The sequence below is a fragment of the Pleurodeles waltl genome, chromosome 3_1, assembly GCF_031143425.1.
Source record: "Pleurodeles waltl isolate 20211129_DDA chromosome 3_1, aPleWal1.hap1.20221129, whole genome shotgun sequence".
NCBI lineage: Eukaryota > Metazoa > Chordata > Amphibia > Caudata > Salamandridae > Pleurodeles > Pleurodeles waltl.
The window spans coordinates 1,305,815,145-1,305,835,994 of record NC_090440.1 but is presented as its reverse complement, the minus strand read 5'-3'; the positions used below and the strand labels follow the sequence as shown (position 1 = coordinate 1,305,835,994).

General features: G+C 43.1%; 1 protein-coding gene across 6 annotated transcripts in view; it reads right to left on the bottom strand.

Moving 5' to 3' along the window:
- Nucleotides 1-20,850, bottom strand: part of MYLK (myosin light chain kinase) — a 1,681,938-nt gene that overhangs the window by 1,098,382 nt on the left and 562,706 nt on the right. For 5 of the 6 annotated variants that reach the window (XM_069224656.1, XM_069224654.1, XM_069224655.1 and 2 more), the window contains one exon: nucleotides 8,430-8,507. The exons of the other annotated variant lie outside the window; for it this stretch is intronic. In XM_069224656.1, the coding sequence (XP_069080757.1) occupies nucleotides 8,430-8,507 (78 nt within the window). The remainder of the gene's footprint in view (nucleotides 1-8,429; nucleotides 8,508-20,850) is intronic. 6 annotated transcript variants of the gene reach the window in all.

Below are 20,850 nucleotides of genomic sequence, written 5' to 3'. Positions count from 1 at the left end.
TATCCTGTGGGCGCGCTCCACCGAAAAGAACTTCGGAACATTCTTCTTGAACACCGTTTCAGTCAGCCACTTTTCAATAAAGAGTTCTGTGTTTGGGCCTTCGGCTCGTTCTGGGAATCCAACGAATCGGATGTTATTCCGGCGCGATCTGCTTTCAGCTTCTTCGGCTCTTCGCTTGAGTGTCTCGACTTCTGTTGTTATAACACTTAATTGGGATTTAACTGTTGACATGTCTGGTGTGAGGTGTGACGTATCTTTTTCAAGCTCGGCGAGCTTTTCCGCCAGCACCTGTTGATCCGCCCGAAGCAAGTTAACATCTTCTGCGATTGAGCCAATTTTCGCTTCCAGAGTTGTTTTGGTATCCAGTATAGCTTGCAACACTTTTTCAAATTGTGTTGAGTGCTTTTGCAGTGTCTCTTTTAGATCTTGAAGGGTTTGGTGCGTGACTGTGGTCTCAGATGATGGAGGCATTTTAGTTGGGTCCATGTTTTGAGGTGGCACACGTGGGGTCTTTGGCTTTCCCATCAGGTGATTCGCGTTTAAAGTTATTGTTGAACTCTGAATTCAGCCTAGCACTGTTTGATTGTGACACAGAGATTATCGACAGTTTATCTCTGGCGCTGAGTAGGCCCAATGCCTGTAGACGTCAGGTAGTTTACTTTCCTCCTCTCACCGCACACTCACCGTACGGCACTGCCAAGGACCGACTTTATTACTGTTTATTTCTGCGCTATTATAGCAACGGAGCTTCTGCAAACTGCCTAGTAGGTACTATTTTTCTTTCCATGCCTTAATTACTTTGATCCTTCACTTTCTCACATCGCTATCGCCTATTCAGGATCCAACACGTCCCCTTTACGCTTTTTTTTAAAATCTATGCTTCTATGTGTGCAGAGGCATTCCGAGCATTGGTCTACCGTCTAGAGGTCTACCTATCCTTTTTAGGGATCCAGCAAGACTGTGGGGTACGCTGCTCAGGCCGTTCAGTATCCCTCTAGTGTGAGCACGGCAAAACGGGGCTCCTCGAGATTCGAGCCTATTGTTTCCCAGCCATTTTTGTTATTCGAGGTTAAATCAGTCAACTGTTATTTATTTTTAAATGTCATCAGCACCCTGGTGCCTCCCTGCGCGAACAATCGACCTGGTGTCACGCTGCAGTCCACCTTCAGGTTTGAATTGTGGCATATGTCCCAATCAGACCCCCCGGGGCCGCGCGCCCACACGCCTTTGTCTCACCAGTATTACAGTCAGGGACGGATGGCCCTCACTCTCGTAGCGGGACGTCTTTACATGCGAGTCTCTTACTCACGAACTTCCTAGGGCACCGCGATTCGTAGCCAGCCCGGCTCCGGCCGCCTTTGGCCTTCAGCCCGGGTCCGCCCAGGCGCCTCTCCGAGCGGCCACGTGTTTCGCGGCCAGCGCGACTCAAGCCGCCTCCAATTTTCAGCCCGGGGCCGCCCCGGCTCTTCTTCAAGCAGCTACACGATCCGCATACCAGCGCGGCTCCAGCCGCCTCCGATCCCCAGCCTGGAATCGCTCGGGCGTCTCCTCGAGCGGCCGCGCAGCAGCGCGGCCGAGAGCGGCGATGCTAGGATCCCTCGGGTCACACTGGACAGCCCGGTCAGCTCCTCCGGGTCCGTGCACGCCCTCGCCACCGCCACGCTGGCTTCCAAACCGGGTAGGGATCGTTTTCACCCACCCGGCGTTGTTTTTTCAGGATTTTAGTTGTAGGCCGGGTCGGAGCTGCAGCTTATGCGTCCGACCCGGTCGCCATCTTGGACACGCCCCCCTCCCATCTGTATTTTTGACGTCATGGAATCAAACAATCATGATGGCTGGCCAGGCCGCCATTGCTGAGAATGTCTCCGTGCCCTGAATTTCTGTAAAAAGAAGAAAAAAAACATAAGTAATAAGGTGCGGACACCATAACCCTTTGGCACTCATACCAGCGCAGCCTTTCAGCGAGGTACAGTGGTACTCCTGCAGGAGACATACCGTGGGACCACGCAAGCTTCACTTGCTGAAGCTTGCATTATGGGACTGATGCTTGGTCACAGTACCACAGGAGTACTGCAACGTTCAACTAACATTTTAATAATTTATCTGTGGGGGGTGCTCGTCGCACCCATGGGGGAGTTTCTGCATGGCATGCCATCTCAATGACATGCCTAGCATGGCTTAGCATGGAAAAAATAAAAGGTAAAAAGATGGGAGGTAGAATTAAAGCAATTACTACAACATTATATGCATCAATAACTTACAGTAAATAAATGTAGGACTAAAGCATGGTGTAGAATACATTTAGGTTTTGTTCAGGTTTTCATGTAACTTATCAAATAACACAAAAGCGAATGCAACCATACAATGTGCACATGCATGTACATAGGTATACAACTATATTGGCCCTCATACTACACGACAAGGGACACTGAAGATATGTTGAACTTCTTGTATTTAAAAGAGGATTGGTGCCCTAATCCTCTCCCATTTCTTTTTCTTTTTCCATAATATTCATAGGTAGGCATGCTGGTCCACCACCCTCCAACATAATGGGTACAAACCCTAACTGTCTGCACATGTTTTTGAATGTCTACCCAGCATCTCAATCCTCTTCCATCTGATGAATCTCCCTCTTGTGGTGTATTCACTTTGTTCCCACTGGGTAGACCCTAGAAAGACACGCTAGATGTCCTTAGGGTGTGATTCATGTGACTGCAATGTTACATAGATATTCATTGTATCAGTGCAGTACACTTACTCTGTCAGCCATTCTTTTAGATTGATCACTGGGCTTCACAAAGAAAAGACGGTCACTCTTCTCTTGGCCAGCAGCAGAGCTAAGGCCAAGAATCGCCTAGTCTTACACAAATCCTAGCAAATCTACCTAATGAGTCAAAGTGACAGTTTTTTAAACCATGCCCAGTAATGTAGAGTAAATGTGACTCCAACAGTTGAGCTGCATAGAGCATGTTGAGGCCAGATCTACAAAACCAGTCAGTGTCTGAGGGCAGTGAAGACAGTCTGTGTCCACATCTATTTCAATGGATTTGAATCTCATTGGGTGGAGTACAGCCTATGCAGATATTTATAAGTCAGTAGCCTATGTCTGACACTGAGAGAGACATCTGTATGTGAGCAGCAGATGCCAAGTACAGTTCCCTCCTCAGATATGGTAGTCTTTATTCCCACCATTCTGGGCTAGCATTTATACTGTATATGAGAGATATAATATCATGTGGCAAAGGAGGGTGAAATTGCTGTGATAGTGCAATATCAGTGGATCATCTGGGAAATAAGAGTGGCATTTCTTAAGTGTATGCCCAAGTCTAAAACAATAAACTGTATATACTGGGGCTGTGTTTCCTAGTTCCTTATATCTTTGTAACAAAATCAAGATAACTCCTGCTTAAGTCTCACATTGTAAGTAAACACAGCCATGTAAGAAGCATTTTTGTTTCATGTTCCAGTGTAACTGGAAGGCAGGGGCTATCTGCCACAAGCAACTCGGGTGAATGTAAAATTGCAGAGCCTGTGTTTGCAGCAAATCTTCCCACCATGGTGGAGGAACGTGTAGGATCAGACTGGCTCCTTTATGGCTGGAGTTAATGGAAGCACCTCTGTTCGGTTCCGTTTCAGATAATGTCCCAAATCTAAAAACTACTGGGGCTTAATATGGTGTGGTTACCTTTAGTAACGTCAACTGCATAGAGGGATATATAAAAAAAAAATCCAGGGCGGCCTGTCGCACGGGTCTTCAAGCATGGTATTCCATAGTTATTCCAGGTGTCTGCAAGCATGGTATTCCATAGTTATTCCAGGTGTCTGCAAGCATGGTATTCCATAGTTACTCCATTACGATTACAAATAATACAGAGGGCATTCAACATCTCTACTCAGTGCCTTGTGTTATCATAATACTTACCAACGTAGTGTGGGATGGCATTAAGTATGAATTATTGTCATTAAAAGCGAGGACAAAGGAGAGACGTGTCCACCATGGAACGTTTACATTGAAAAATGTCTTTGTATCTTCTATGTTACATTTTGGAAAAAGGGTCTTTCTGGGAATTCAACCCAAAGCATGGTACACTTTTGGGATGTGAATTTACCCTGCATTTTACACAGGCATGCATCCCTGCCTTGAGTGACCCAACCACATGTCAAACTAGTATCCTGACTTTTTACTGCCCCAGCTAACATGCTAACGTAGTTCCCTGAAGACTAGGCCTATCCATGGTAATGCCAAGGTCTAGAACTGATTCTGTGACTTGGGGGAAGGCACCAAGTGTGCCCTCTTTTGTTCACATGAGGCTTTTGTGTGACTGATGTAATGTCCTAAGAGAGCAAAGGTATGCCCAAACATGGGCCTAAGAAGGTCAAAACCAGTCTGGGGTTTGTTGTGTTGCCTTTGGAGGGGGCTTAATGTTGCAGTTCAGAATGGACTGCTCCCATGAGGAACAAGGTCCTTACAGATTTGCATAAGACAGACCTTTTTTATTGTGACACGCTGGGTGAAACCTAATGGGTTAGAATGTGCCCTAAGTGACTGCCAGTGATTAGACTATTTTCAAGTATTTCTCCCATCACTTTTTGTGCGATTGATATGAGGCAACGGTCATGTGCAAGAGGTGTTGTCTTAAAGCTGCGACAGCAAGATGGTAGTTGTGAATTAATGGTCTTGAGCAGACTTTTTTTCTGAGAGAAGAGAGGCCTGCCATCCCCACAAATATAGGTTCTGCTTCATTGTAGCATCCAGGCCTTGCTTACATATTCAGTGTGAGTGTTAAGTGCATTTGTGCACTCTGCAAATGTTGCCCAAATGTAACAGCTACATTTTGTGTGCAATGTGAGTATGCTTTCTGGGACCAGTGGGTTAATGTTGGATGGCCCCTAGTTTAGCATGACACAAGAGGAGTAGGAATACATCTTCCCCAGGCAGTGAAAATTAGTTATTTGAAGTCCTGTGGCTAGAGGGTAGAGACCCAGACGTTGAAACAAGGAATAATGGAGACAGGGATAACATTTGGACCTCTAACAGGGCCCTTTAGGAAGGGATTGCGGATTAGTTTTTCCTGAGATTTGCCATTTGGTGGATGGTAGGGTAGGGAGGAATGATGCAGATTCCCTGTTAAAGGTGGGGATATTTCCAGGCAGAGCCTGCGCTTTTGTGGGTTCATGATTGCAACTTCTTGAAGGCTGATGTCACCCAGGTGTAGAGTTTTCACATTTCATTTTGCCTATGTTTGGATGCTCCTGGTTGGAATCAGTATCATCACTATCTACTGCAAGAGCCATCACTTTACACAAAGCAGTGTCTGTCCTATAGTCAAGAAATTACATTTGAAAAAGAACCACTTCAGACTAGTTCCAGGATCTTAGACAGTAGATCAACACCTCTGTCTGGAAAAATAAAGTAAAAGTGGAACTCAAACCACCAAGCAGCTTTATTCCAGTGTGTGGTTCTTCTAGATCAAAGAAGTACATGAAAATCTGCTGTGAGACCAGGGATGTTGTCTGCATGACACCCAGTTTACTAGAGATGCCCTGAGGTAACTCTAACTTGTGCCCTCACCATGCACTGCTAATTACCCCACAAATTACGCAATCGTGACATCTTTGATAACATCACTGATAATATCAATGTAATATTTATAGTACATTTTTGCAGAACAAACTGTGCATGGTTGGAACACGGGTTATAGGTACCTTAGGGCACAAGTTCTAGTTACTTGAGGTAACTCTAACTATAACCCTAACTGAAGTTCCATGGTTTTGTACATTTAAAATGTGAGCCTAACTATTACATCCCTGTAATCTTTGCTTTGTAAGTGAAAATATATATATATATAAAGTGAAGTGATCAGATACTGGAGAGTGCTTCGCCATCTTGAGTTATATATATATCTCAACCAAACAGGCTGCACTTCAGAGCCAAAAAGGCTCTCTCCGGATTCTCAGCTACATTAATTACACCCAGCAAGATGCGTTTCAGCAGATTGCCTTTCTCAAATGCTGGTAAAGAAACAGACATTTACTCACAGGTACTTTAAATAGTTTTCCTTCATTGTTATTTCATGATACTCATAAGTAAAAAAGGACTAAAAAGTCTCCATAAATCACACAGCTAGCAGCACTGCCATGATCCCATGTACTTTTAGATGTTGCTTAGTTCCAGTTATAAGTTTTCTTTAGTAGAGTTAAATACCCAAATGGTTCTGGGCACGTTGCACTGGCGCATTTAGCTGTAATCTTTCATCTTTCCTGTTCTTTTTAAAGCAAGCAAATGTCTCTTAGCACAATAAATCAGCTGAGCCTTTTCATCCAGCCATCTCTTGCCCACATTTTATGTCTCTCCATACCTGAAAGCAGTAGTCTGGTGACTGGCGCAAAAACATGTAATCATGTCCTGAAGAAACAGCAGGCATTTGGGGCTAAGGCAGCTCTGGCAATAACAATTCAATCCTTTCACAAATGCCACCAATATTGATGGGTGCTTCCTTCCTGCAAGTTGCATGCACTTGAAATATAGCAACCAAACAGGCTCCACTTCAGTGCCAAAAAGGAGCACTCTTTCTCTAGTGGGGAGGTTCTGACACGATGCGTTTCAACTGCGTGCAGCCATGTGTATCAAGGTGGCTGTCATTCCCTGCTCTCACGCTCTAAAACGCATCCTTATGTAACGCAGAACCTTTTGAGTGTCTGATATTGGATTTGTATGGGAAGCACACACTTCCACTACAGATTCCTCTATCTAGATGAACAAAGCATGGATTTTGAAAGGAATTAAAACTGGTCTCCTTGTTAGAGTTTGCTACAAAGGTATTATTTTCTTACTGCAGTGCCTTGTCTGTCTTTTTTGGTGGATCAGGCTTCTCATAAAAAAGTAAAAGTGTTTATGCCGATTAGCCCAAGTAAAATCCTAGTAACAGTCACTTTGATGGAAAGCGAGGCACTGAGATGCAAAGCTGCCCAAACTGCGTTTGCACTGAGTTAGGAGCCCATTTCCGGCACAACGTACCTTGTGCACCGGAAAGTAAACACCATACACATCTTTGCATCACTTTGGGCTGGCACAGGGACTCAGTCAATCAGGATGTTTGAGATATAAGTTAGAGGTCTTGTTATACCGGTTACAGAAGGTGCCATACCCGGCCAACAGGTATCAGAGAAGTTTCTCTTTCATAATTATTGGAGACAGGGTTGAGCAACCGGTCAATCTACATGAAACTGGGAGTGAAAAGCAATGTTCTAGGGTCAAACAAATCAACATATACCAGAAGATCCGGCCACACTCGTTGACATGCATCCATAATCCAAGGAATAATGCCAAAACGCGTGGTGATTAACCAGTAGCAAAATTCAGATTAGTAAGAGCAATAGAAGGTATTTTTAAGGATGGTGAAACTGTCAGTGATTTTACCGTGAAAAACATAAGGCAATACAACTGACAACCCGATTTACTAAGAAACTTAATAAGTGGTAACAAGTCTTCATGTGTAAAGTCTTTTAAATGTGCAACAGTAACAATACCAACCCTGTAAACTGTTCACTTTTGTAATCCATTCAAAGCATACACAAATTGAAGTTATAGCTTCTGGAGATCTAAAGTACTAAGGACTTTTTTTTAAAGATTTTCGTGAATATCAATCATGTATTCACACTCCCAAAATGAACGATACTGTCAGTTTTAGTAAACTGGGGAAGTGGGAATAGCATGGCGTTCTGGTGTTGCATATGAGTGGCACTTAGGAAATCTGGATGCACCACGCAGCGAAAACCTACTATCAAAGTGCCAGCCATAAAAAATGTTACATCCCGACCAACAGAACACCCTGAACAAGTTTTGGTTCATGCAATTCATGGGGTAGTCAATATAAAGCTAGCACCCACATCCCAAGAAACAGATTCCTTTTCACAGTTGCTCCATCTCAAATCTTTACCCCTGCATGAGATGTTCACTCCTGCTGTGTTTAGTCACCAGCAATTTCCATGAATCTTAGGAAGGTTGCACCGCAATAGTCATTTGTTTCAGATGAACAAATTCGGCTGTAACATACTTTGGTGACACCTAGTTAAACCAAATGTCATGCAAATAAATACATAAACCATAAATGAATAAATACATTTATTTGATTGTGCTGCAAGCCTTTAAACTAGTCCCAGTTGATTGTCCACCAGAGAATATCATTAAACGCATGCACGTGTCACTTAGCCCACATCACCATAAAGGATTTGCCACAAGAAAGAAAATCATGATTACAATTTAAATCAATTTGTAAGAAGATTTGGTTGAAGTACTGCGATTACATAATTTAACCCCGATTAGAGAACCTCATTGTGCACAAAGGTTGATCTTGCAGAAGACAAAGCTGCAGTTTGTACAGCTTGTCCAGCTGCCGGCCAGTGATAGGTTTCTAGCATTTACCTACCATGTTGCATATATTTTTGCTTTAATATCTGGTTCCGGATGCTCAACATGCTTTCAACTTCCCAACCAAATTGGGAATCTAAATGGAGTAGAATGAAAAAATGGTTAACCCGGTTTGCTCCAATGTTTTAGAAAGAGCAGTAAGTGCAATCTGGAGTTAAAAGCGACATTTTGTTTTACTGCTGAAAGGCAGAATCAGCATAGTTTCTCATAATTCTTCTCTCTTAGGACTGGACAGCCATTATTCCACCAGGCATTTTCCAAGTGGGCTGGACCTTGGAGTTCAGTTTTGAATGTCCAAGGCTGTCCCTAGCCACCTTTTCTACCTTCCTAAACTCCCTGAGGTTAATTGCAGGAGGAACTGAGATGTTTCAAGAGAGAGAGAATGAGAGGAGAGGAATAAGAGAGAGAAAGATTAGACTGAGATAAGAGAAAAGGTGAGGAAAAAAGGGATGAATGAAAAAAGCTTTGAGTGAGGAGATTAAGGGAGCAAGGCTGATTTGACCACGTTTGCCAGGGCTACTTTTGGTTCCCCAGTCTGGCAATGCTTTCTTTGCTAAACAAGCCATCTATGATTTCTTGTAACATAGTGGTTCTCGAAGTGAATAAACCCACTGCTTACTCTTTGAAGAATATGTTCATATCTGAATGGTTAAACATGTAGATTTCTAAATGAAGTGGGGGGGGGGGGAATCACATTAAATAAAACCTAGAAAACGTATGAGCCGCTGAGTGGCCTTGCCTGATGACTCAACTAACGTTTAATCTGTGTCTAGTCTTACTTGTGAATTTGCTCATTCATAAAAGGGAACCATTTCATACCAGTTTGCAGAGCAGCACCCAACAAGACATGTGGTTCTTTGGGAGAGAAAATCTCAACCACAAGTAATTGGGAGCATTCTAGGACACTGCTTTACATAGGAGTACATTTTAGGGGCCTTTACAACCTTGGGGAGGGGGTCCCACTCCATATTGAAATTAAATGTGGCCCGGGGTGGGCTCCCGAAGACCTCGGGAGGCTCGGGGAATGGGGCCACGCAGCCGCCCTCCCCATAAATAATAATATCACCCCAGGGGTGGCAGGCCTCCATTTTTTTCTTTTATGATCCCACAGGAGTCTCTCTGGATAGCAACATTTTTCCCTTTTTAGGCCACCAGGGGGGGTCTCTCTTGGTCCCCCTATTGAAGCCTAGTGGTCAGGGTATCCCTACTCTGCCCCCTTATATATATATATATATATATATTTTAAACTACATGACATGGGACTAAGTCCCCGACTCCTGTAAAGGCTGCCAGCAACATTTTTCTCATGTTGTTGGCAGCCAATCAGGGTGCTCGCTATTGCAAGAGTCTGATTCCCACAGTAGCGAGACGGCCGAGGGGAAATAAAGCTCCCTAGGCCAATCTGAACACTTTATTTTTAAATTGGCCTGACTGCCAAAACATACAATTATTTTTCACCCTTAATTTCACAAAAACTACTGAACAGCTTTACAACAAATCTCAAAAGCACTATCTGCAGACCAAGATCTAGTCACTTCTTAATGTTACTGCAGATTATATGTTTATATCATTTTAAAGATCAAAATGAACTAATACTCACAAGGCCTATTTCATCTGAGTTTGTCTTGCTGTATGAAAGTAACACATTGGGTAATGATCCTGGATAAACACCTATGTTTATAACATCTATACATGAAAAAATAGCATTGAAAGATAATAATCAGAGTATGGGTGGGGGCAGCATCATTATCCCTTTGAAACTTATGCCCCCTCCTGATTCTCAAGAAGTGAAAGAAGATCCTGGCTTGGTTACACCCTCCCATTTCTCAATAAAACATACATAATGTAATTAAACCTTGATTTCTCAGCCAGTTGAACAGTTAAATACTAATGTTTCCTCACTAAGTTCACCCAAGCGTTTCAAATAGACAGTACTATGAATTACTACTGTTGGACATGGCCCTCTCTACAGGCTTACCCTCAAACCTTTTGACTTTCTCCTCCTACTTTTTGCTGGATTTTGCTTGTTGGTCTTGGGTCTCTGTGCACTGTGCCACTGCTAACCAGGGCTAAAGTGCTTTTGTTTTCGCTCTAAAACATGGTTTCATTGGCATATACCTGAAAGGCATATTTAATTTACATGTAAGTTCCTTGTAGAAGGTATACCATATACAGAGGGCCTGCAAAGTAAATGCCACCAGTGGCCTTGCAGCACTTTTTGTAATATCCCCTTAAGTAGCACCTTAAAACTTGTCCCAGGCCTGCCATTAATTCCTGAAGGCTGTGTCCCACTGCCATGTCTACCTGACATTTCATTTAAAATGCCTTGTCAAGTCTTAAACTCCCCTTCTATTCCATATAAGTCACCTATAGTATAGGCCTTAGGTAGTCCATAAGGCAGGGTAGTGTGTAATTAAAAGCTAGGACGTACTTTTTAGTTTTACATGTCCTAGTAGTGCAAAAACTCCAAAATTTGCGTTTTCACACTTGTGAGGTCTACCCCTCCCACAGGATAACACTGAGGAACCCTTATAATATTTAATACACTGTAATTCCTAAACCAGAGGTGGTGGATATGTCATGTTTGGTATCTGTGAACTTGTAATGATAAACTCTCTTTAATGGTAAAGTCAGATTTATCAATACATGTTTGAAAATGTCACTTTTAGAAAGTTGGCATTGTCCTGCCCTTGTCTCTCTGTACCTGTAGCTTGCCTTAGGTCTTATGACTGGGTGTAACTGACAGTTGAGACTTTGTGAATTCATCCCAGACAGTCACACAATAGTGGGATTAGCAGATCCTGAATGGGCCATCAACTGACTTGATGGGGAGTGTGGAGCTAAGCACAGCCCCACTTACATCTGAGTAGGCTAAACGCTCCTGCCACACAATAGGCTTAACAACCCTATATTTTCAGTGCACCAATCTAGGAGCCATGAAAGGGGAGGCGGGAAACTCCTGGAACGTCACAGAACAATTATGGAAACTTTTCCCAACTTCAAGGGGCAGAGCACCAGGGTATAAAAATAGGATTCTCATACCTGCTCCTCAGTTCATTACTGGACCTTCGGAAGGACTCTCAGAGGACAGCCTGCTGCTATGACATGCAGTGCACTGTACCAGACTGCTGCTGTAGAAGGACTGCTTTGCTGCCTGGAGTCTGCCTTGAACCTTCAGAGACTAGCCCTGCTGTGGTTCCCAGGACTTCAGAATTGACTCCTAGAGCTAGTTTAGCTGGACTCCTGTTCAGAGCCACAGGGACATAACAGGCTTCCACCATCTTAAACCCTCACCTGGACCCAGCCTGAGTGAGTCTTGAACTACCAAGAGGCCTCCTTCCACTCCTGGACCCTTTTTTGTGGTGCTGAAGGTGCCCAGATCACCATTTTCCAAAACTGAGGACTTGCTATTTTGAACCTTAAACTTTAAAAATTGAAAACACCCGTTCTACTAATTGGATTTTGATGATTTTGGTGTCAAATAATTTATTAAAATGCACTCTTCTGCATATTCATTGCTTCTAAGTTTAGCCTGACTGCATTTTATGCCAAGCTACCCATGGTTAAGCACAGGTTAAAGTAGTGTCTTTTTGTGGTTCACTCTGCAAGGGATTGTGGCTGTTGCTTGACCAGGGCTCACTCTCCAGTCAATCCGCCACACAATGTCTCATGTTGGTGTTCAGTTGTGTGGATCAAGACCTGTGTTTCTGCAGTACCATACGGTGTTTTGTGTTACACATAAATCCCAGATAAATAATTTTGTATCAGAATTGACTTTTTTTTTTATCCTCCCTTTTTCTCTCAATTGGTCATCTTTCTAAATGTTACCCCTGTGTCATCTTCATCTTCATCAGCTTGGGGCTCTTGTTGTTGCACCAGTGATACTTTGCCAGGATGTTCATGGATCTCAACGGCATAGTCTACTATTCTATGAGGGAGCTGAAGAAGTTCTGCAAGGAGAAAGGGCTGCCACAATGTGTTTATAATAAAACTAATACAGCTGAATAAATCTGCTAATCCAAATAACAAACTACTGTTAAAATAAAGGAAGGGTGAGTATCAATTAAAGAGTATATAGCCAGGTTTTAAGAGATTTCCTGAATCCTAGTAGATTATCAGTAGAACACAGCTCAGAATGAAGGGAGTTCTACAACCTAGCTACATATGCTGAAAATTCTTGGCCACCTACCCGCATTTTCTTATGTTTAGGTACGATGAGGAGGTTGGCGCTAGAAAAGTGCAGCTCGCACATTGGTGTATATCTTAGAAACAAATATGTGATGGAACAACTAGGCCCTAAACAACGATAGCCTAAACCACTACTGCTAAACAACTAAAATGTCTCTACAAGGAAGTACTGAACAACTACTGTCTAAACAACGATTAACGATTGCCTGAACAACAAATTTTAAGGTGAGTTTTGATTTTTTTTATGGTTTATTAGTTGTTTTAAATTTATATATATATATATATATATAAATTTATATATATATATATATATATTAAAAACTTTATATATATGGAAAATGTCACTTACCCAGTGTACATCTGTTCGTGGCATTAGTCGCTGCAGATTCACATGCTGTGCACAGTCCGCCATCTGGTGTTGGGCTCGGAGTGTTACAAGTTGTTTTTCTTCGAAGAAGTCTTTTCGAGTCACGAGACCGAGGGACTCCTCCCATTTCGACTCCATTGCGCATGGGCGTCTACTCCATCTTAGATTGTTTTGCCCGCAGAGGGTGAGGTAGGAGTTGTGTATGCTAGTAATAGTGCCCATGCAATGGAGTGAATGCGTATGTACATAATAAAGTTTTAAGTAATATATTTACAAATGTACAAATGTTTAAGATCTACTTCTAAACGGCTACAGGCTCCCGGGGAGGCGGGTGGGCGCATGTGAATCTGCAGCGACTAATGCCACGAACAGATGTACACTGGGTAAGTGACATTTTCCGTTCGATGGCATGTGTAGCGTCAGATACACATGCTGTGCATAGACTAGTAAGCAGTTATCTCCCCAAAAGCGGTGGTTCAGCCTGTAGGAGGTGAAGTAGTTTGAAATAATGTTCTTAATACAGCTTGACCTACTGTTGCTTGTTGTGCAGTTAGCACATCTACACAGTAGTGCTTGGTAAATGTATGAGGCGTAGACCATGTTGCTGCCTTACATATTTCGTTCATTGGAATATTTCCTAGAAAGGCCATGGTAGCACCTTTCTTTCTGGTTGAGTGTGCCTTTGGTGTAATAGGCAGTTCTCTTTTAGCTTTAAGATGGCAGGTTTGAATGCACTTAACTATCCATCTAGCAATGCCTTGCTTTGAAATTGGATTTCCTGTATGAGGTTTTTGAAAGGCGATAAATAGTTGTTTTGTCTTTCGAATTAGTTTTGTTCTGTCAATGTAGTACATTAGTGCTCTTTTGATGTCTAATGTATGTAATGCTCTTTCGGCTACCGAATCTGGCTGTGGGAAGAACACTGGTAATTCTACCGTCTGATTTAAGTGGAACGGTGAGATTACTTTTGGTAAAAATTTAGGATTGGTCCGTAGAACAACTTTATTTTTGTGTATTTGAATAAATGGTTCTTGAATGGTAAATGCTTGAATTTCACTCACTCTTCTTAGAGATGTGATGGCAATTAAAACTGCAACTTTCCACGTTAAGTATTGCATTTCACAAGAGTGCATGGGCTCAAAAGGTGGACCCATGAGTCGTGTTAGGACAATGATGAGGTTCCATGAAGGAACTGGTGGTGTTCTTGGTGGTATAATTCTCTTTAGGCCTTCCATAAACGCCTTTATGACTGGTATCCTAAACAATGAAATTGAGTGCGTAATTTGTAGGTAAGCAGAAATTGCCGTAAGATGCATTTTAATGGAAGAGAAAGCTAGGTTCGATTTTTGCAAATGTAGTAAGTATCCTACTATTTCTTTTGCAGATGTGTGTAAAGGTTGAATTTGATTATTATGGCAGTAATAAACAAATCTTTTCCACTTATTTGCATAGCAGTGTCTAGTGGTAGGTTTTCTAGCTTGTTTTATGACCTCCATGCATTCCTGTGTGAGGTCTAAGTGCCCGAATTCTAGGATTTCAGGAGCCAAATTGCTAGATTCAACGATGCTGGATTTGGATGTCTGATTTGTTGTTTGTGTTGTGTTAACAGATCTGGTCTGTTGGGTAGTTTGACATGAGGTACTACTGAAAGGTCTAGTAGTGTTGTGTACCAAGGTTGCCTTGCCCATGTTGGTGCTATTAGTATGAGTTTGAGTTTGTTTTGACTCAACCTGTTTACTAGATATGGAAGGAGAGGGAGAGGGGGAAAAGCGTACGCAAATATCCCTGACCAGTTCATCAATAGAGCATTGCCTTGGGATTGATCTTGTGGGTACCTGGATGCGAAGTTTTGGCATTTTGAGTTTTCCTTTGTTGCAAATAGATCTATTTGAGGTGTACCCCAAATTTGAAAGTAATTGTTTAGTATTTGGGGGTGAGTTTCCCATTCGTGGGTTTGTTGGTGATCTCGAGAGAGATTGTCTTCCAACTGGTTCTGAATCCCTGGAATAAATTGTGCTATTAGGCGAATGTGGTTGTGAATCGCCCAATGCCATATTTTTTGTGTTAGGAGGCACAACTGTGTCGAGTGTGTCCCTCCTTGTTTGTTTAGATAATACATTGTTGTCATGTTGTCTGTTTTGACAAGAATGTATTTGTGGGTTATTATGGGTTGAAATGCTTTCAGCGCTAGAAATCCTGCTAACAGTTCTAAGTGATTTATGTGAAAGTGCCTCTGATGTATGTCCCATTGTCCTTGGATGCTGTGTTGATTGAGGTGTGCTCCCCACCCTGTCATGGAAGCATCCGTCGTTATGACGTATTGTGGCACTGGGTCTTGGAAAGGCCGCCCTCGGTTTAAATTTGTACTTTTCCACCATAGAAGCGAGATGTATGTTTGGCGGTCTATCAACACCAGATCTAGAAGTTGACCCTGTGCTTGTGACCATTGTGATGCTAGGCACTATTGTAAGGGCTGCATGTGCAATCTTGCGTTTGGGACAATGGCTATGCATGAAGACATCATGCCTAGGACTTTCATTACCATTTTGACTTGTATCTTTTGTGTTGCATACATGGCCTGTATTACCTTGTGAAATGTTTGAACCCTTTGTGGACTTGGAGTGGCAATCCCTTTTGCTGTGTTGATTGTCGCTCCTAAGTATTGCTGTGTTTGACACGGCAAAAGGTGTGACTTCGCGTAGTTGATGGAGAAACCTAGCCTGTGAAGGGTCTGTATGACATATTTTGTGTGCTGTGAACACTGTCTTAGCGTGTTGGTTTTGATTAACCAGTCGTCTAAGTATGGGAACACATGTATTTGCTGTCTTCTGATATGTGCAGCTACTACTGCCAGGCATTTTGTAAAAACTCTTGGCGCAGTTGTTATTCCGAATGGCAACACTTTGAATTGGTAATGTATTCCTTGGAATACGAACCTTAGGTATTTCCTGTGTGAAGGATGTATTGGTATATGGAAATACGCATCTTTTAGGTCTAATGTTGCCATGTAATCTTGCTGTTTGAGCAGTGGGATTACGCCTTGTAACGTGACCATGTGAAAGTGGTCTGATTTGATGTAGGTATTTAGTGTTCTGAGATCTAGTATTGGTCTCAGAGTTTTGTCCTTTTTGGGTATTAGAAAGTACAGTGAGTAAACTCCTGTGTTTTTTTGTAGATTTGGTACTAATTCTATTGCGTCCTTTTGTAGCAATGCTTGAACTTCTAGACCTAGAAGATCTATATGTTGTTTTGACATATTGTGTGTTTTCGGTGGGACGTTTGGAGGGAATTGGCGAAATTCTATGCAATAACCATGCTGGATAAATGCTAAGACCCAAGTGTCTGTTGTTATTTCCTCCCAAAGTTTGTAAAATTGGCTTAGTCTTCCCCCCACAGGTGTTATGTGATGGGGTTGTGGGACTTGTGAGTCACTGTTTATTTTGAGGAGTTTTGGGGCCTTGGAATTTTCCTCGATTTCTTGGGAATTGGCCCCCTCTAGATTGCCCCCGAAAACCTCCCCTTTGATATTGACCCTGGTAAGTAGGCCTTGTTTGTGAGGTTGTGGTTTCTGTGGGTTGACCTCGAAACCCTCCCCTAAAAGGTGTTTTCCGAAATGTGCCTCTGCTCTGCGGGGAGTAGAGTGCGCCCATGGCTTTGGCTGTATCGGTGTCTTTTTTGAGTTTCTCAATGGCAGTGTCAACCTCCGGCCCAAACAATTGCTGTTCATTAAATGGCATATTGAGCACAGCTTGTTGGATTTCCGGCTTGAACCCTGAAGTGCGCAGCCATGCGTGCCTTCATATCGTGATTGCAGTGTTTATTGTCCTTGCAGCTGTATCTGCTGCATCCATGGAAGACCGTATCTGATTATTTGAGATACTTTGTCCCTCTTCTACCACCTGTTGCGCTCTTTTTTGGAACTCTTTGGGTAAGTGTTCGATGAAATGTTGCATTTCATCCCACTGAGCTCTGTCGTATCTTGCCAAAAGTGCTTGTGAATTGGCAATACCCCATTGATTTGCTGCTTGTGCTGCAACCCTTTTTCCAGCAGCATCAAATTTGCGGCTCTCTTTGTCTGGAGGTGGTGCGTCTCCTGAGGTATTAGAGTTGGCTCTCTTACGAGCTGCCCCGACAACTACTGAGTCTGGTGTTAGTTGTGTTGTAATATAGATTGGATCTGTTGGCGGTGGCTTGTACTTTTTCTCCACCCTTGGAGTTATGGCTCTGCCTTTAACTGGATCCTGAAATATTTGCTTTGAATGTTTTAGCATTCCTGGGAGCATGGGAAGGCTTTGGTACTGGCTATGGGTGGAGGATAGGGTGTTAAAAAGAAAGTCATCCTCAATTGGTTCAGAATGTAAGGTGACGTTGTGAAATTCGGCTGCCCTTGCGACCACCTGTGTGTAGGATGTACTGTCCTCAGGTGGTGACGGTTTTGTGGGATAGGAGTCTGGGCTGTTGTCAGACACTGGAGCATCATAAAGGTCCCATGCATCGGGATCATCCTGACTCATTGTAGTATGAGCTGGTGAGTGCATCAGTGGTGGAGTTGTTGCTGGTGATGCATGTATTGACGGTGGTGGAGACGGTGGGGTTGTTTTCCTTGCCACTTTTGCCTGTGGTTGCTTGTCCTTTTGTTGAAAGGCAAGTTTCCTTTTAATTTTGATTGGGGGAAGAGTGGTTATCTTCCCTGTGTCCTCATGAATATGAAGCCTTCTTTGCGTGTAGTCAGGCTCTACAGCTTGAAGCTCCTCTCCAAATCTATGTAATTGGGAGGTTAATCCTTGTTCCTCTGTATAGGAACTAGTTTTCGGCTCCGAGGCTGGATGTTTCGGAACCGAAACCTTTTCGGAAGTCTTTTTAGGCTCCGAAGAAACCTTCTTTGTTTTCGGCGTGGTGTCTCGGTGCCGAAATTCTTCGGTGCCGCTGTCTCTGTGCCGAAGTTTCTCAGAGCCGCTGTCTCGGCTCCGAGGTTGCTGTGTGGCGGTATCTCGACTGGAGTCGGATGACTTCGACACCAGCATGCCCTTTTTCGGTGCCTTGGATCGGTCACCTAGTTTTCGGGTTAAGCCATGGCCTGTTGGCGGTGGCGTCCCCTGGGCTTTTGTGTACTTCTCGTGAGTCTTGATTTTCGACGTCTTACTCATGGTTTGGGGTGTTTCTTCGGCGTCGAGTTCTTCAGAATCCGACTCGCGGATGGAGAAAGCTTCTTCTTCCTCCTCGAAACGTTCTTGACCTGTCGGCGTGGACGCCATTTGTAGTCTCCTGGCTCTTCGGTCTCTCAGCGTCTTCCTCGACCGAAACGCTCGACAGGCTTCACAAGTATCCTCCTTGTGCTCGGGGGACAAGCACAAGTTACAGACCAGATGCTGATCCGTATACAGATACTTGTTATGGCATTTTGGGCAGAAGCGGAATGGGGTCCGTTCCATCAGCCTTGAAGTCGCACGTGGCCGGGCCGACCAGGCCCCGACGGGGGATCGAAAAAAATCCCAAAGGGCCACCGGAGCTCTTCAAAATTCGGTGTCGATTTGTTCTAACTAACCCGATACCGAACGCAAACAATACCGATGATTTTTTCCCGAGATTCTAACTAACTTTCCGACCCGAAACACGGAGCGAAAAGGAAAACGTCCGAACCTGATGGCGGAAAAAAAACAATCTAAGATGGAGTCGACGCCCATGCGCAATGGAGTCGAAATGGGAGGAGTCCCTCGGTCTCGTGACTCGAAAAGACTTCTTCGAAGAAAAACAACTTGTAACACTCCGAGCCCAACACCAGATGGCGGACTGTGCACAGCATGTGTATCTGCAGCTACACATGCCATCGAACATATATATATATATATATATATATATATTCTAAACAACTACAACAGTAGTTGTTCAGTACTTTGTTGTAGAGACTTTTTAGCTGTTTAGCAGTACTGGTTCAGGCAAGTAGTGGTTTAGACCTCGTTGTTCAGGATGTTTCCCCCTTAGAAACTAGTTTGAAGGAACTTTGGTCCTGTCTCGTTTTGTGAACCCTGCAAAGCAATTTGAAGCTTACCCTTTTGGGCAAAGGAAGCCAATGTAAAGTGTTTAGTGTGTCAGAGGATGAGGGATATCTGGGACGAGATAAAGCTGGTTTGGTAGTCGCAGTTAAATGTGGCATAGCCTTTTTAGCGGATAACTGGGTGTCCCAAGAAACACGGCAGTGAGATGGGAGTAATGGGGAGAATTTTACATGAAAGGTGCATCAGGGCAAAACATGTAAAGGATAGTTTGTTCATATATACCGTGAGAGAAAGATTTGGATCCAAATTTTCTCAAAGATTGCAGACTGTTGGTGAATTGCTAAGAGTAGGATTGCTAAGTAGTGGCCACAAATCGAAAGGGAATGTAATCAGTAGGCGACCTGTAGAACAGTTAAGGATCTCCATTTTTTCACTGTGGAATTTGACGCCATTGTCACCTAGCCATAAAGATATATCTCATAAACAGCTGTGAAATGCAGCAAGTAGCAGCGGAAAGGCATGATCACGTGACAAAATGATTTGTGTATCATTAGCAAAATCCATGAAGTTTATGCCTTCATTATGAATCAATTGCACCAAAGGCCTCAAGTACAATGTTGGGCTCAAGAAAGAGCTCTGTCGGACTCCTTGCTTCACCTGTCTAGCTGATGACTGGAATGGCGGAAGATGGACAGTTTGTATACTATTTTCAGGTATGATGTGCACAAATCCAGGGTAACTCCTTGGATTATTGCATCCTTGAAATTAAGACACTGTGATCCACTGTGTCACAAGCCATGGCCAGGTCAAGTAGCATCAACACTACAAATTTCCCTTTGTCCATTGCCTGTCTAAGATCACCCAATACTGTGACAGAGGTTTAATCTGTCAGAATCCTTATTACACAGCGACCAATAGGCCATGGCCTTCAAGATGACCGGAGATGAGCTTAATAATATGTGTCTTCAACATTTTGATTGCAAAGGCATAAGATTTTCTATTGAGTAGGAGGTGGAGAGGAGAACCTCAACAAAAGTGGTGTCATAAAGCTTATCCCAGTGTTTTCCCAGAATAGAATTAACAGGGGTTGAGCCCCATGGCCCTGTATTGTTAGCTAATGACAAATGAAAGTGGAGGGAAAAGTGATTCTTTCATGTCTGGGATAGGTTTCTACCTACCTTAATTAGTTTGAGATGGCATATATTAAATCTAAAGTAAGCCCCTCCTTATGTGTGGAGCTTGCACCTAATTGAGTGAGTCAGAGTGCTTCCAGCAATTCAACTAGGACTAGAGTGAGAGGGCTAGAATGATGATATTCTACTGAACAATTTTAAACATGACCTGCTATGAAGTACCTTATACAGTGGACTGTAGTCCATCAGCCACTATTTTTATTTAAGGTCCAAGGGACTAAATGAATCCTTTTATTTTGTAGGGTTTCATTCTGAGGTCATTTCACATACACAAAATCCATTTATATGATATTTCTGGGGTACAGGACCAAGAGGTGAATATTCTCTTCATGACCTGTAGGAAAAATAGTAAGCCTCTTAATTAAAATTTTGTGTAGAGGGGTGCGAATGAAGGGTGAGATCCAGTACCCCCCACAATTTTATAATGTCTTAATTGGCATAGAAAGATGATAGGATAACTCTGACTTTTGCAGATCTGTGTTGGGATTTGTGCAGAAGCAAGATGGCACATTAGTATGAGGGGTGTCCTTATATGTCTCTCAAGGGTTATTTCACATACACTTAAAAATAATCCTGCCTTATGGCTTCAAACCTGTTATGTGGGTATTATACATGGAATAACACAATAAAGGAATGCTAAAGGAATCGTTTTTGGTCCATTACAATATAGGACTC